The 16495-nt window shown below is 39.8% G+C and overlaps 1 protein-coding gene across 1 annotated transcript in view; it reads right to left on the reverse strand.

The window, feature by feature from the left end:
• The window catches only part of MYO3B (myosin IIIB), a 416196-nt gene that overhangs the window by 237149 nt on the left and 162552 nt on the right, over positions 1 to 16495 (reverse strand). The window contains exon 9 of the mRNA XM_061135386.1: positions 14178 to 14333. Coding sequence (XP_060991369.1) covers positions 14178 to 14333 — 156 coding nt within the window. The remainder of the gene's footprint in view (positions 1 to 14177; positions 14334 to 16495) is intronic.

The following is a 16495-nucleotide window of genomic DNA, read 5'->3' on the forward strand; positions in this document are numbered from 1 at the left end:
AATTACAGATTTCCAACTGTATCCAACTTTGGATCTAGTATTCCAAAGCTTAGAGGGATGGAGAGATAGTAAATGGTGGATAAAGTAAACAAAGGGCTTCCCTGCTGGCTCAGATGGTAAAGCATCTGCCTGCAATGCGGGAGATCTGGGTTCAATCCCTGGGTCAGGAAGATCCCCTGGAGAAGGAAATGGCAACCCACTCCAGTATTCTTGCCTGGAAATTCCATGGATGGAGGAGACTGGTAGGCTACTGTCCATGGGATCGCAAAAAGTCGAACACGACCAAGCAACTTCACTAAAGTAAGCAAAAGGTAGTCTATTAAACTAAGAGTTATGGTAAGGAATTACAGTTTTGATGATTTAGAAGACATTTTCAAAATTCAGTTTTTTGCCAGATTTTCTATTCATTTTTATGAAGCCCTAAGTGCATTGTCTGCCATGCCTGGATTTCCAGATAAATGGAGTTTCGGGGTTAAAGCTTAGAGAAGATGAGACTCAACGCTCTGGTTTAGGCTGGTTCTCAGAGTTTGGGTTTCGTGTGGTAGTGGGGGAGGTAGTGGTGAGTATGGTTGACCTATGGATTCAGGGTTCAGGAAAAGAGGATACTGGTATCTGAGTCCCCAACTCAAGTAAGGTGGGAATGAGCGAAAGTCTGAAACATCAAGTCTAAGGAAATAATCACTGGATCTGAAGAGTGAGTGAGACAGAGCCAGAGGTGGAGGCTAGGAACTCCTCTAAAACAAGGGTGGGCACAAATGGGACACAGAATGGAGGGATTTTTTGGAATGCCTTAGGTCCAGCTCATGAAGAGGAAAGGAGCTGTAGAGAGTATGAAGCTGATTCAAACACTGAGAGAATAAACCCTGGAGTGCTGTTGCCATCACTATAATTTAATCTCTATATCCGTATTAGGTTAAAACCATTTCTGTGCACTCTCTTTAATATCTCATCACTGACCTGTGGACTTATTTATTTGAGTTGTGGGCCCTATGAACAATATTGATAATATAACATATATTATGTCCAAAAGTGACTACTTAAACTCTTAGCCTGTTCCTGTCCATCAACTCTGCCTGTGGAAGCAGTAACTTCCATGTAGGTAGGTCTAACAGGGCTGCAAGAGCTTCACATAGGTGTGACAGGATACATTCTTCCCTCCACCCCAACTATGTAAAAGAACAAAGTGATAGAAGGAAGGCCTCTAAATTACAACTGAAGAGTAGGAAGGAAACAAAATCTTTTAGCCTAATAATGACAGGGAATATGCTAGTTAGAGGTTAAACTTTGCAGTGAAAAATGCCTGATTGTCTTTTAGACAGCTGTCCTGTGACAGGAGGACCACTGGGAAGGCCACCTCTACCTCCACCCCTCCACATTCAGGATCAGAGTCCTACCCTCCATCCAAGAGAGGAACCAGTAGAAGTGAAAAATGACTAACCCTCTTATCAGATTCCAGATAAGTAAGTAAAATCTGTTGGGGGTGGAGAAGAAAATGAGTAAGGGAGAGGCTTGGACTCAAAGGTGGTGGTCCTCAAGAGTCTAAGACAAAGAGTCTGTGGCTATATACAAAGCTCAGGGACATGCTGACAATTTGGATACATTTAGAGAAACCTTTCCTTTATCATCACATTCAGTGGATCTCATAGAGTAAGGAAAATGTTACTCAAAGTGGGGCTAGAGTACTATTACTCCAACAAAGACAGTGATGTTGAATATTTCTTCCAAGTCATTATTTCCATTTCAGTATATCTCCTGATAACAGGATGGATGAAAGAAACTTTTGACTATAGTTATTTAATCATGGACCTAGCATGAGAAAAATAATGGCAGACCATCTAAATGTACCATTATTTTTTGGTACACCTAGAGGGCATGGTAACCCACTCCAGTATTCCTGCCTGGAGAATCCCCACGGAGAGAGGAACCTGGCAGGCTATAGCCCATGAGATCACAAAGAGTCGGAAACAACTGAGTGACTTAGCACATCTAGGTGTAACTCCATCCTGTTGTTGTTTAGTTGCTAAGTTGTGTCTGACTCTTTTGTGACCCAACAGGAAACAGGAGATGGCAAGAGTGAACATTGATATTTTAGGAATCAGCGAACTAAAATGGACTGGAATGGGTGAATTTAACTCAGATGACTACTTACTGTGGGCAAGAATCCCTTAGAAGAAATGGAGTAGCTATTATAGTAAAAAAAAAAAAAAAAGAAAAGAAAAAGAGTCTGATGCAGTACTCGGATGCAATCTCAAAAACAACAGAATGATCTGTTTGTTTCCAAGGCAAACCATTCAATATCACAGTAATCCAAGTCTATGCCCTGACCAGTAACGCTGAAGAAGCTGAAGTTGAAAGGTTCTATGAAGACCGACAATCTAGAACTAACACCCAAAAGAGATGTCCTTTTCATTATAGGGGACTAGAATGCAAAAGTAGGAAGTCAAGAGACACCTGGAGTAATAGGCAAATTTGGCCTTGGAGTACAGAAAATGAAGCAGGGCAAAGGCTAATACAGTTTTGCCAAAAGAAAGCACTGGTCACAGCAAACACCCTCTTCAAACAACACAAGAGAAGACTCCCATACATGGACATCAACAGATGGTCAATACCAAAATCAGATTGATTATATTCTTTACAGCCAAAGATGGAGAAGTTCTATACAGGCAGCAAAAACAAGACTGGGAGCTGACTGTAGCACACACCATGAACTCCTTATTGCCAAATTCAGACTTAAATTGAAGAAAGTAGGGAAAACCACTAGACCATTCAGGTATGACCTAAATCAAATCCCTGATGATTATACAGTGGAAGTGACAAATAGATTCAAGGGATTAGATCTGATACAGAGTGCCTGAAGAACTAAGGACAGAGGTTCATGACATTGTACAGGAGGCAGGGATCAAGACCATCCCTAAGAAAAAGCAATGCAAAAAGGCAAAATGGTTGTCTGAGGAGGCCTTACAAACAGCTGTGAATAGAAGAGAAGCAAAAGACAAAGGAGAAAAGGAAAGATATACCCATTGAATGCAGAATTACAAAGAATAGCAAGGAGAGATAAGAAAGCCTTCCTCGGCAATCAGTGCAAAGAAATAGAGGAAAACAATAGAATGGGTAAGTCTAGAGATCTCTTCAAGAAAATTAGAGATAGCAAGGGAACATTTCATGCAAAGATGGGAACAATAAAGGACAGAAATGGTATGGACCTAACATAAGAAGAAGATATTAAGAAGAGGTGGCAAGAATACACAGAAGAACTACACAAAAAAGATCTTCACGAGCCAGATAAAACAATGGTGTGATCACCAACCTAGAGTCAGACATCCTGGAATGCAAAGTCAAGTGGGCCTTAGGAAGCATCACCACAAACAAAGCTGGTGGAGGTGATGGAATTCCAGTTGAGCTATTTCAAATCCTAAAAGATGATGCTGTAACAGTGTTGCACTCAATATGCCGGCATATTTCGAAAACTCAGCAGTGGTCACAGGACTGGGAAAGGTCAGTTTTCATTCCAATCCCAAAGAAAGGCAATGCTAAAGAATGCTCAAACTACTACACAACTGCATTTATCTCACATGCTAGTAAAGTAATGCTCAAAACTCTCCAAGCCAGGCTTCAACAGTACATGAACTGTGAACTTCCAGATGTTCAAGCTGGACTTAGAAAAGGCAGAGGAACCAGAGATCAAATTGCCAACATCCACTGGATCATTGAAAAAGCAAGAGAGTTCCAGAGAAACATCTACTTCTGCTTTATTGACTATGCCAAAGCCTTTGATTGTGAGGACCACAACAAACTCTGGAAAATTATTAAAGAGGGGAATACCAGACCAACTGACCTACCTCTTGAGAAACCTGTATGCAGGTGAGGAAGCAACAGTTAGAACTGGACATGGAACAACAGATTGGTTCCATATTGGGAAAGGAATACATCAAGGCTGTGTATTGTCACCCTGCTTATTTAATTTATATGCAGAGTACATCATAAGCAACGCTGGGCTGGATGAAACACAAGCTGGAATCAAGATTGCCAAGAGAAATATCAATAACCTCAGATATGCAGATGACATGACCCTTATGGCAGAAAGTGAAGAAGAACCAGAGTCTCCTGTTGAAAGTGAAAGATTAGAGTGAAAAAATTGGCTTAAGACTCAACATTCAGAAAACTAAGATCATGGCATCTGGTCCCATCACTTCATGGCAAATAGATGGGGAAACAGTGGAAATAGTAAGGGACTTTATTTTGGGGGCTCCAAAATGACTGCAGGTGGTGACTGCAGTCTTGAAATTAAAAGACACTTGCTCCTTGGAAGAAAAGCTATGACCAACCTAGACAGCATACTAAAAAGCAGAGACATTACTTTGCCAACAAAGGTCCGTCTAGTCAAAGCTATGGTTTTTCCAGTAGTCATGTATGGATATGAGAGTTGGACCATAAAGAAAGCTGAGCACCGAAGAATTGATGCTTCTGAATTGTGGTGCTGGAGAAGACTTTGAGAGTCCCTTGGACTGCAAGGAGATCCAACCAGTCCATCCTAAAGGAAATCAGTCCTGAATATTAATTGGAGGGACTGATGCTGAAGCTGAAACTCCAATTCTTTGGCCACCTGATGGGAAGAACTGACTCATTTGAAAAAACCCTGATGCTAGGAAAGATTGAAGGCAGGAGAAGGGGATGACAGAGGATGGGATGGCTGGATGGCATCACCGTCTCAATGAACATGAGTTTGAATAAACTCCAGGAGTTGGCGATGGACAGGGAGGCCCAGTGTGCTGCAGTCCACAGGATAGCAAAGAGTCAGACGTTACTGAGCAACTGAACTGAGCTGAACTGGACTACAGCCCACCATGGTCCTCTGTCTACCAAATTTCCCAGGCAAGAGTACTGGAGTGGGTTGTCATTTCCTTCTCCAGGGGATATTCCTGGCTCAGGGATGAAACACAAGTGTCCTGCTTGGCAGGCGGATTCTTTACTGCTGAGTCATCTGGGAAGCCCCATACTGTCCTACTGAGAGTCAAATATGAATGAAGTTACCACCTAGATAACTTTAAGTACATTAGTTCTATCTTGATCTGAAATTTAAGCTTATATCTATCAAATAAACATTACAATACACAGATTAAAAAATATAAGAATTAGTTGGGTGGAAATCTCTAAAGTATCACCCCATTTTTTCATTTAAACATAGTTTGACCATAATTCCAATAAATCAGCATCTTTTCAATTATATTAAATGAATTTGATATAGCTACCTTCTCCAGGCAGTAAGAATCAGTGACGCAGCAGAAAATTAAACATCACTTAGTTATAGACAGACAGATAGAGACAGATATGCCGTTCAGTTGTGTCTGACTCTTTGCAACCCCAGGGACTGCAGCATGGCAGGCTTCCCTGTCCTTCACCATTTCCCAAAGCTTGCTCAAACTCATGTCCATTGAGTTGGTGATGCCATCCAACCATCTCATCCTCTGTTGTGTCCTTCTCCTCCTGCCTTCAATCTTTCCCACCATCGGGGTCTTTTCTAAAAAGCTGGCTCTTCACAACAGGTGGAAAAGTATTGGAGCTTCAGCATCAGTCCTTCCAATGAATATTCAGGACTGATTTCCTTTAGGATGGACTTGTTTGATCTCCTTGCAGTCCAAGGGAGTCTCAAGAGTCACAGTTCAAAAGCATCAATTCTTTGACGCTCAGCCTTCTTTACGGTATGGATTTGTTTCTTTTCTCTTAGGAAAATCCTTAACCTCCTATATGTCAATCATCTTCAGCACTTGATGAAGCAATCATTCAAAATTCGTGATTTACATAGGAGTCCAAGAAACCAATAGTGTATATGTATGTGTGTGTGTGTGTATGTGTGTGTGTGTATGTGTATATATATATATATATAGGGCGTTACATGTTTACAGGTAAAAGAGGAAGCAAGTAAGTAAGACTTACTGGGAAAACCTCAGCAGTTAAGCGGTGAAGTAAATATCTGTTTTTAAAGGTCATTGCTGCTGTTTGAAAAGAAATCAGAAAAGTTGAGGTCATTGTTTTAATCATTGTTTTAAAGCCATAGGCAAATTGCAAGAGTATAATCAAAATCCATTAAACAGAGCAGGAAACAACCAGCAACTTAATTGCTCTACCAAGTAATACTTGGTAATAACACCCTTGGCATTTGAGGGTTTAACATTTGTGGTTTCAGCTAATCCCAAACCATCCACTGGGGAAGGAACAACATGCTGGATTTTGCGATTTTCCTGAGGCCAGAAGTTGAATCCACAATGGGAGGTTGGGAGGTGGGAGAGGGTTGGGTCACAGCACAGCCAACCATTGCTTTCCCTGCCTCCACTCCCACTGCAGACAGTGGTTTTTACTCTTCTCCCACTAACCCTTGTGAAGTGTTTTTTAATAATTCATGTCTTCTCTAACTTTGATAGTGACAGGCACACCAGATGACACTGATGAATTCAGGGATTTCCAGAAGTGAGTTGGGGAAAAAGCCCTTTTGAAAGTCAAAGAAATGGGAGCTGATGTAAAGGAAATGGCCAAATTGTTTCACAGAATCCTTGACAGCTTAAGTAAAAATGTAGCTGTAAACTGTTGTTCATGGAATATCAGGGTTATTTAACCTCCTTCAAGAGAGAGTCAGCCTTGGATACATAACCTCTCTACTGTTCCTGAATTCAACATATACTACAGCAAAATTATAAATTACTGGAAAAACTTAAATTCCAATAGTTTCACTCATTTAATCAGCATCAAGAATTGGTCTAGCTGTCCCCCCAAACTGTACCATTCAGAAGAGCTAGAATGCTTAGACCAGAAGAGAGCACCTGGGGCCTCACCACTTAAGCCCTTTTTTTATTCTGTGAATGAAAAATACTGCCTGCCTTATCAGTGAACAAAGAATGTTGCAGCCATCAAGCCATCACATTACAACCTCACTGATGGTGAGCTCTGAGGAAATTCAGGATGGAAACTGGATGCCTGATGCCCACCATTTAGCAGTCAACTGCTCCAGCCACCCTGGATGGTGCACCCCGAGGAGACACAGAATGGGAAAGCACAGGATGCTGGCCCCAGATAGCTAAGGTGCATATCAAAGGAATGATTCCAGGGAGCCCACAATCTTGTATCTTCCCATACATAGAGAAGTGCTAAATTCCTTAACTTGAGATATCTGGTTTTCTTTAATTAACTGTAATCTTTGGATGTTCTGACCATTTGGTCTTCATTGCAAAAAAAAAAAAGAAAAAAACTTCTACATATCCTGGATCCCCACCTTGCCTCTTTGGAGCAGTTCCCCAGAGTTACCTGAGATGTTGTGTCCCAGGCTTAAGTCCTCAGTTTTGTCCACCAAGTAAAACATAACTCTCAATTTTTAGGTTGTACATTTTTTTTCAGTTGACAATATACAGTACAGACTCTGCTCTATTGTGAATAAGCTCCCCATGATTCCTAACCTCACTCCTGAATATTCATCTTATTTCCTCATCACAGCTGGAATGGACCATTTCCCTATAACATTCCTGTTCGCCCCTCCCCCACCTTCTATCCACTTACAGTGAGGGAATGGGGGAAAGGAGCGTCTTCCTTGCTCCCCTCTGCCTCTTTCCACCCATTGTTCTCCCTGACCAGTCTCTCTCTTTTAAAAAGTTCACATGACACTCTTGTGTCATCTTCTCTAGCACTAGACCCCCGTTTTCCTTTCTCTCTACTCCTTCTCCTGATACCAGGCTTTGGTTTTCCCATACTCTACCAATCACTCCTTGTTCTACTCTTTCCCCTCTTCTCACTACTGCACTTGACTAGTCTTTTGCAGACCTGCCCCCATTCCAGGCATTAAATACATTGTTCTTGTCTTGATTTTAATTTTAAAAATTTGGAAGTCAACACTATCTTATCATTGAGACAAGAGCTGGGACTTTATTTTTTGGGGCTCCAAAATTACTGCAGATGGTGACTGCAGCCATGAAGTTAAAAGATGCTTGCTCCTTGGAAGAAAAATTATGACCAACCTAGACCACTTATTAAAAAGCAGAGACATTACTTTGCCAACAAAGGTCTGTCTAGTCAAAGCTATGGTTTTTCCAGTAGTCCTATATGGATGTGAGATTTGGACTATAAAGAAAGCTGAGTGCTAAAGAAGTGATGCTTTTGAACTGCTTTTTGAACTGCTGGAGAAGACTCTTGAGAGTCCCTTGGACAGCAAGGAAATCCAACCAGTCTGTCCTAAAGGAAATCAGTCCTGAATATTAATTGGAAGGACTGATGCTGAAGCTGAAACTACAATACTTTGGCCACCTGATGGGAAGAACTGACTCATTTGAAAAAACCCTGATGCTGGGAAATACTGAAGGCAGAAGAGAGGGGATGACAGAGGATGAGATGGTTGGATGGTATCACCAACTCAAAGGACATGAGTTTGAGTAAACTCAGGGAGTTCATGATGGACGGGGAGGCCTGGCATGCTGCAGTCCGTGGGGTTGCAAAGAGTCAGACACGACTGAGTGGCCAAACTGAACCAATCACTTTGTTAATTCTTTTCACATTGTGATTTCAAGAGTCTTCTTTGTTGATTCTTTAAAAATTTTTATTTCTCCTCTACTGGAGTTGTCCACAATTGTGCTGTGACTAGTTCCTAGTAATCTCTCAAAGGTTCCTGAGAACTCAGCTCTACAATCTCTTTTCTCACCATCCTTTCACTGCATCTGCTCTTTGTCTTCATAGTAACTGCCAGTCCCCTGACTCAGACACATGTTCAAAGTCAATAAACCACTCTGGCTTCACTTTTCTTCCACACTCCCAAAAGACCTCAGGGATACACTCCTACTCAGATTCTTTTGCCCCCATGTCCGTCCATAATGTCTATCCAAGCCAGTCTCCAACCTGAAGAAGACCACAGTATCTGCTTTGTGTCCTCCTGCTCTTGTGGCTAAGAATTGCTAGAGATGATAGATGGATAAGGTGACAGTGTTAATGGTACAATTTTACAGAGGTTCTAATGTCAAATGGTCTTCTGAATGTTCTACATGCATTATCTTAAACACTGATTAATTCTACTAAAATACATTGCTATTTGATGAAGTTCCACCTGGGTTTTCTGTGCTATTGAGTAATAGTTACATCCATCTTTAATAAACTCTTTATCATATTTGTCACATTGGCTATTTCAAAGATTTAACACTTCCCTGGAGCCCACAGCCCATTTCCAACTTTGAGACCACTTTGCTTATTTTTTTGGAAAGCTAAAGACCATAAATTTCCTCATAGCATCTCCTCTTCCCCCTGCCCTTCACATTTTCTGGGTATCACATAACCTTTCTGTGTCTTTCCCAACCAAGATGTGTTTTCTAAGGTCAATCTTTCTCTGAGGCGCTTGATCCTCCCCTCTTGTGCTTCCTCTGTTACCTTCTCTGTGTTTTCAATGTCTCCTTCTTTAGAAGATCCTTCTCTTACCTATCCAAGTTCTTCCCCATTATGCCTTCTGCTGCTTTCTGCTCCACAGCCCCCTGAAAATACCAACTTTTCTCTCCTCTTGGGAAAGTACTAAAGTGGACAGAACATTCCCTGCCTTTGCAGGAACAGTAAAACATGTCCACCCTATAGGCTATAGTTTTCATTTCTCTACATTAACTCTCAAAACTAAACAAGTCTGTGCAGCTGAGGGGCCCAGTACTGTCTGGACTATTGAAGAATGCTTCTTTGGGCAGAAAGCTAGAACCTTTGTGTAAATCTGTAAGTACACAGCATAGCATGGACTGTGTAGGGCATCTGATAGGATATGAAGAGGAAGCAAAGCCTTTTTACTGGTCTTTGTCTCTCAGTGTCTTGCATTTTCTATTTGATTGCAGTCTGAACCAGGGTAAGGAGCCCAATTCGGGTAGACCCTGTAACACTTCTCTCTTTCCCTAATCTCTCTCCAATTCACCACTAAATCCTGATGATACTCTTATTGTAATATAAGGTTGGTGCAAAAGTAATTGCGGTTTTGCATTGTTGAGGTTTGCCATTTTATATTCAAATACATTCTCAAAGAAATGTGGTTAGGTTATACATCATTTAAACACACTTCTTTATGCTTTTTTTTTTTTTTGCTAATGACATTACTTGCTATCTATATTTATTTTAGACTGGGGAAATGATGTTAGACAGAAAGCAAATTCAAGTGATTTTCTTATTCAAGTTCAAAATGGGTCGTAAAGCAGCAAAGACAACTTGCAACATCAACAATGCATTTAGCTCAGGAGCTGCTAATGAACATATACTGCAGCAGTGGGTCAAGAAGTTTTGCAAAGGAGACGAGAGCCTTAAAGATGAGGAATGCAGTGGTCAGTCATGGGAAGTTCACAGTGACCAACTGAGAGCAATCATCAAAGCTAATCCTCTTATAACTATGTGAGAAGTTGCTGAAGAACTTCAACATTGACCATTGTATGATCATTGTACATTTGAAGCAAATTGGAAAGGTGAGAAAGCTTGACAAGTGGATGCCTCATGAGCTGACCAGGAATCAAAAAAATCATCACTTTGAAGTATCGTCTTCACTTATTCTACACAACAACAACAAACCGTTTCTTTATTGGATTGTGATATGTGACAGAGAGAGGATTTCACAATGACTAGCCTAGTGACAGGACTGAGAAGAAGCTCCAAAGTACTTCCCAAAGCTAAACTTGTACCCAAAAAAAATGTCATGGTCACTGTTTGGTGGTCTGCTGCTGGCCTGATCCCCTACAGCTTCCTGGATCCTGACAAAACCATTACATCTGAGAAGTATACTCAGCAAATCAAGGAGATGCACTGAAAACTGCAATGCCTGCAGCCGGCATTGGTCACCAGAAAGGGGCCAATTCTGCATAACAACATCTGACCGCACATTGCACAACCCACGCTTCAAAAGTTGAATGAATCGGGCTACGAAGTTTTGCTTAATCCACCATTTCACCTGACCTCTCACCAACCGACTACCACTTCTTTAAGCATCTTGACAACGTTTTGCAGGGAAAATGCTTCCACAACCATCAGGAGGCAGAAAATAGCTTTCCAAGAGTTCATCAAATCCCAAAGCAGATTTTTATGCTCCAGGAATAAACAAACTTACTTCTCATTGGCAAAAATGTGTTGACTGTAATGGTTCCTGTTTTGATTAATAAAGATGTGTTTGAGCCTAGTTATAATGATTTAAAATTCATGGTCCAAAATTTCAATTATGTTTGCACCAAACTAATATCTTCTGTTATTTACAATTGCCACAATCTGCTCTCATCCACCCTCCTAGTTCCAACTCTATCCAACTCCATTCCATCACTGCAATCAGAATGGTCTTCCTCAAGCACATCCCTGCTTGAAATCCTTCTGCTGCTCCCAAGTGCCTAAGAACACATCCAGACTCCTTAGCCCATCTTGCCCTGGCCCCTGCCTGCCTTGCATCCCCTTCCCCCAAGTTCCAGCAACACCAACCAATTGTTCACCAAATCCCCTAAGCTCTCTCTTCAGCCTCTGTGTCTTTGCCCTCTGCTCATCCTTCTCCTCCATGTGGAATAACTGTCTTCTGTTTGTTCTTCAGGATGGTTCAAGGATCACCTTCCCAACCCAACAGTTTCCAGGGTTGTTCCTTTCCCAAGTACTCTGGGAAGTACCCCAGGAAACCTTCTATCCAGGTACTTTTCATGCGGAGCTGTTTTCATCTGATTCTTGTCTATTTCACACACTGGACTATTAGCTCTTTATCAGGAACTATATCTGATTTCCCTTGTAGTTCCTCTGTTTGGCAGAGGACTTGACACATATACACATATAAATGTCTCTAGAATGAATAAATTAGATTTTAAATAAGAGACAGAAATTTGTATTTGTAACATTTAATATCTCTGTACTGTTTATTCTCATGATGTTGTTTGGTAAGTAAATAGAGATAAATTTTCACAGATTAAGGCCAAAAAGAAATGGAGGACTCTGAATTAAACAAATCTCAATGTATTCAACTACAACTACTGCTAACAATGACTGAGTTATCAACTGAGTATCAACGTTATCAGAGTTATTTAACTCTGTTATCAACGTTAACTATTTTTTAAGGTATTGAACTCTCAAAATTATCTCCATTTCACAGATAAAGAAATTTTGGAACAGAAATATTTAATAACTTGTTGATAAGTGGTTGAGCTGGGATTCAAACCTGGCAGAGTCAGGTTTTTTTTAAAACCACTGCATTGTACCACCTGCTGTGTGACCAAAACTGTGCAGAAAAAAAAGTAAATTGGGTATTTGCCTCACTCATCTATGCACTTATCTCATTTATTCTTTGCTTTTTCCACCTTAACATGGAAACTCACAACTTTAAATATATTGAATTACCAGCATCAAACATTATCTAAGAATTTTTCTGGATGGACTTAACAAATACCTATGTAGCCAGCTCCCTGCCACTGCTAAGAAGAAGTAATAATATAGGATAAGTCGTAAGATGTGTCAATTACATGCATTATGTTTCCTTTAGAATTAGTTTTACTTTCTTCTAAAGCAGTGCCTGCTTAAAGTTTTGACACCTATTTGTGAGGTTGTATTTTTTTTAGTGACTTTTTCAAAGAAACATACACTTCTGAGTGAAACTTTAGATTACAAAGACCCTGAGAGAAGGGTCTTTGACCCTATGAGGCCTTTGACATCAAAGGAATTAACAAACATAAAGAGAAATTAGAGGGAGAGGTGAGAGAGCCTGGAGTCCTGGCTTTCTATGGCAAATTGAGAAAAATCTTTAAAAAGAGGACACACATCTGGACATGCAAAATCAGACAAAAGTACAAAGCCGAATCACTTTGCAACTTAGTTTCAGAAATTGCTCTGCAGCAAATCAGAAGAAACAAGAAGATACCTGAGTCAATGTAAAGTGTTTAAATGCTGGGTTTGCTTCTCCCTGTGTTTGTACTTTATTTTCATCTTCATTTCTCATGGCGGTTTTGTGTGTGTGCATGTGTGTGTGTAAAGGTGAGTGGTAGAGGAGTGGTGACTGGCATAGGAACAAAAGCAGAAGAAGAAAAGAAGATTTCAGTTCTCTGAGGCTTAAACACAAATTTTACTGCTTCAAAAGGCACGAAGTGACAAGAATTTCTCTACCCTGTAGGCAAGCCATAGAAATAGAAATTGCAGTGGAAAAGGGCAAAGAGTAGGAAAAAATTTGTTTTGAGCTATCAAAAAGGGAACTTGGTGGTGGTGGGGAAAAAATCAGCAAGATATATTCACCTTGAAACTATGCCTCGAGCTTCCAGAGTTCTAATGCTTTTTTATTTGTAAACAGTTTTCTGCAGAATACATGAATATTTCCAGAACTTGTGACTTGTGATATTTTAGTTTCTTCACCTCCAGTCCTTTGAATGTTCTTTTAATAATAATGGATTAGAGCTTATCTGCATCCTGGCCAGTTTTATAAAACCAAGTAATTGCTGAGCTGGGGAAGTAGCTTTATTCGCATTTAATTTTTTTAAAGAGAAATTCTGCCACCCTCTGGACAGAAACCAAACATCTATTTCTTAGAGACCACCACAGAATACTGTCTTAAGGAACTGCCCTTGAAAATAAACATTAAAAAAAAAAAAATCTACCCTATAAAAGTAGAGGAGGGGGGAATCACAGTTACTTTAGATAGCATAGACAATATCTGGGGGGAAAACTCATATAAAAATACTAAATTGCTTCTAAGGAATTTTTAACTAAAGAAAATGGGCTCAAAGCACTTTAGAGAAAAAATCTTCAGTGTTGAACTCATAATCTTTCCAAAACCACTTTATAGCCTACACTTCTGCTTTCCAGCCTGCAACAGCCAAGTAAAGATTTCTTGCACAATCTCAGCCATGGCTGGTTTCATCCAGTTTTCATTATTGGTGGAATTTTGTTAAATCTACATGTATATTAAATATATATGTGTGTTGGTTTTTAACTAGAACACTAGGGCAGAGTGAGATTTCAGCCACTCTGAGACAAATTAGCCGTAACAGCACAAATGGGTAGCTTGTTTCTCAAGCTTTGCTGTTGTCATCCACTGAGCATGGAGTACTTAATGTCATGTAAATGAAACTCAGAAATGCAAGGATGTGATAATTACCAGTAATAATGATGGGTAAATCAAAACACATGACATGCCATTTTTTATAAATAACCAGAGAGAGGAAGCAGAAAGATGCAGAGGACCATACCTGGTTTTAACAACAGGATTTAGATGCTTCTGGTCTTGGAGGACCTTGGCCAGCTGCTTCTGCAGAAACAAAAGCTTCCCGTGGACTCCTTTAATAAATGGGTGGTCAAGGAGATGTGTGACCGAAGGTCGCTTTTCAAAATCCTTAATGAGACACCTGTTCACAAAAATCAACAAACAGTCCAAGTATTATCTTAGACACCTGGCTTCTCTGTAAATATGGGAGAGAGGAGAAAAAGCTCATTTATAAAACCTGATCACTAACCTTACATAGCTGTTTTATCATAGGTAGCAGAACATAGAAAAAAAACATTCTCTACTAGTCAAATTAGTCAAAATATCAGAAATATATTTTAGTATGCTTTAAATATGTATTGAAAACACAATGAATTTAATTTGAAGTATTCAAAACACTGAAAAGATAGACTGATCAGACTACATTTTCATTACAAAAAAAATGTTTACAATGGAGTCAAGTTGATTAGTCTATATACTTTATTTTAGAAGCATATAAAATTATATATTATCATTTAAATTAAATCCTAGTATATGAAATGTCCAGTATTTGGTGGTGGGGGAAATACATTTCGGAGTTTGCAAGGACAGAAATGAATTATAAAGAAACCTTCACAGAGAAGATTCAACCCCTTGATTTCTAATGCCTTCTGAAGAAGCAGAAAAACCTCAGAACAGGAAGTGACTACAATATAATTCCGATGAATTGGAATGGAATTATTCAAACAGGGAACAAAAAGTCCATTCAAAATGGTAAAAACTGGGTTGCATTTAACTCCTCTGTGGTTAATTGGTTAAAACTGCACGGTTGTAACCACTTTCTGCTTCAGATTCAATGCCCTTTTCAAAGAAAACAATGATTCAGTACATTTTGCTGTGTGCTGTATGTTATTAAAGATGATTTTGACACAGGAAATTTCTAGTGAAATTGAATCTGATGAATACCCCTCCAATTACCATCGCATTTCCATTCTGAGTAGCTGCCCTTGACAGGAGAAAGAAATTTCAACATTCACATTTAACTTATCAGTCCTTAGTTCACACTGGAGGCTTAGGGTAAATAGTAGATGCCTTTCTGCCCACTCCATAAAATAAACATTTTCAGTTTCCCCAATAGTGACATGCTAGCAACATGTGAAACACAACATATTTAAAATAATGAAATGCACTGACAAACGGTAAAACGTTCAGTCTCACCTTGAGCATCTTTTCAAGACATTTAAGACACAATCCTCAACTGTTGGTTTTATTAAAAGGCCTTAATCTTTGCCCTTCAAACTACTTTTGTATCCCTTGACTTCTAGTCCTGAAAAATACTTGGTAAATTTCCCAGTTATTTGGTTTTAGAATTGATTCAGGGGATTTCCTATCTATTGGAACTGGAGCTTTCAACTAGAAAAGCCAAAAGAACCCAGACTATCTCTATTCTGCTGCCTGCACAACTATAAATACCACCTCTGTCTTGCTATGGGAAGAAATCAATCATTTGAATTTTATAGGTCCAGGAGTCTTTTGTATCTATTAGTTTTCTTATAAAATAAAAAATTAGTGCCCAAACCTGAAAAATACTCTGTTCATATTTTTAAATCAGCAGTCTTCCTGGGATTCCATGTACATTCATCTATATATAATTATGTAACTACCAAAGGAAAATAAATGCTAATAATTCCCTAAGCACCTGGGAAAAAGAAATTTCTGGATAGTTTATGTGGTCATTAATACAGGTGTATGGCTTCATCATCTTGGTTTGAGGGATGGTATATGAAAACTCCCAAAATAAAAACAGTCTGTGTTCTCTGAGAGTTCCTACTGAAGATGGACATGGTGGCTTCACACCACCACCCCTACCCAACCTGGATGGGAAACCAGACACTGCGGGGACCCCTAGCTAAGCCCGCCCAGGGATATTGTGAGGGCACATTACATCTGTCTCCCATCACCAAACAGCCATGCCACCTGTATATAAGTACATGCCCAAACATGGGGAATGCAATTCCTTAATAGATTTTCCCACCATATTAATTCCTTTTGCTTTCTGAGCAACTCTCAACTGCTTGTTGACTAGCCAATACTTAAATAGAAAACTCAAGGAGGCAAAAAGTGAGAGGCATACAATTAATAGAAAATTTATAGCAGGTGAATGGAAAAATGAGTAGGAGCTGCTTCTGCCTTCTCCTTCAGGATAGGTACCTTGGAACAGTGTTCCAGGTACTCAAAGCTCCTTAGACAGGGCTTGAGACAGACCAGGAAATCCATACTCCACCCTTATGAAAATAGGTATCTGCGGGATTCTGGAGATGCAAT

Source organism: Dama dama, chromosome 33 (assembly GCF_033118175.1).
Source record: "Dama dama isolate Ldn47 chromosome 33, ASM3311817v1, whole genome shotgun sequence".
NCBI lineage: Eukaryota > Metazoa > Chordata > Mammalia > Artiodactyla > Cervidae > Dama > Dama dama.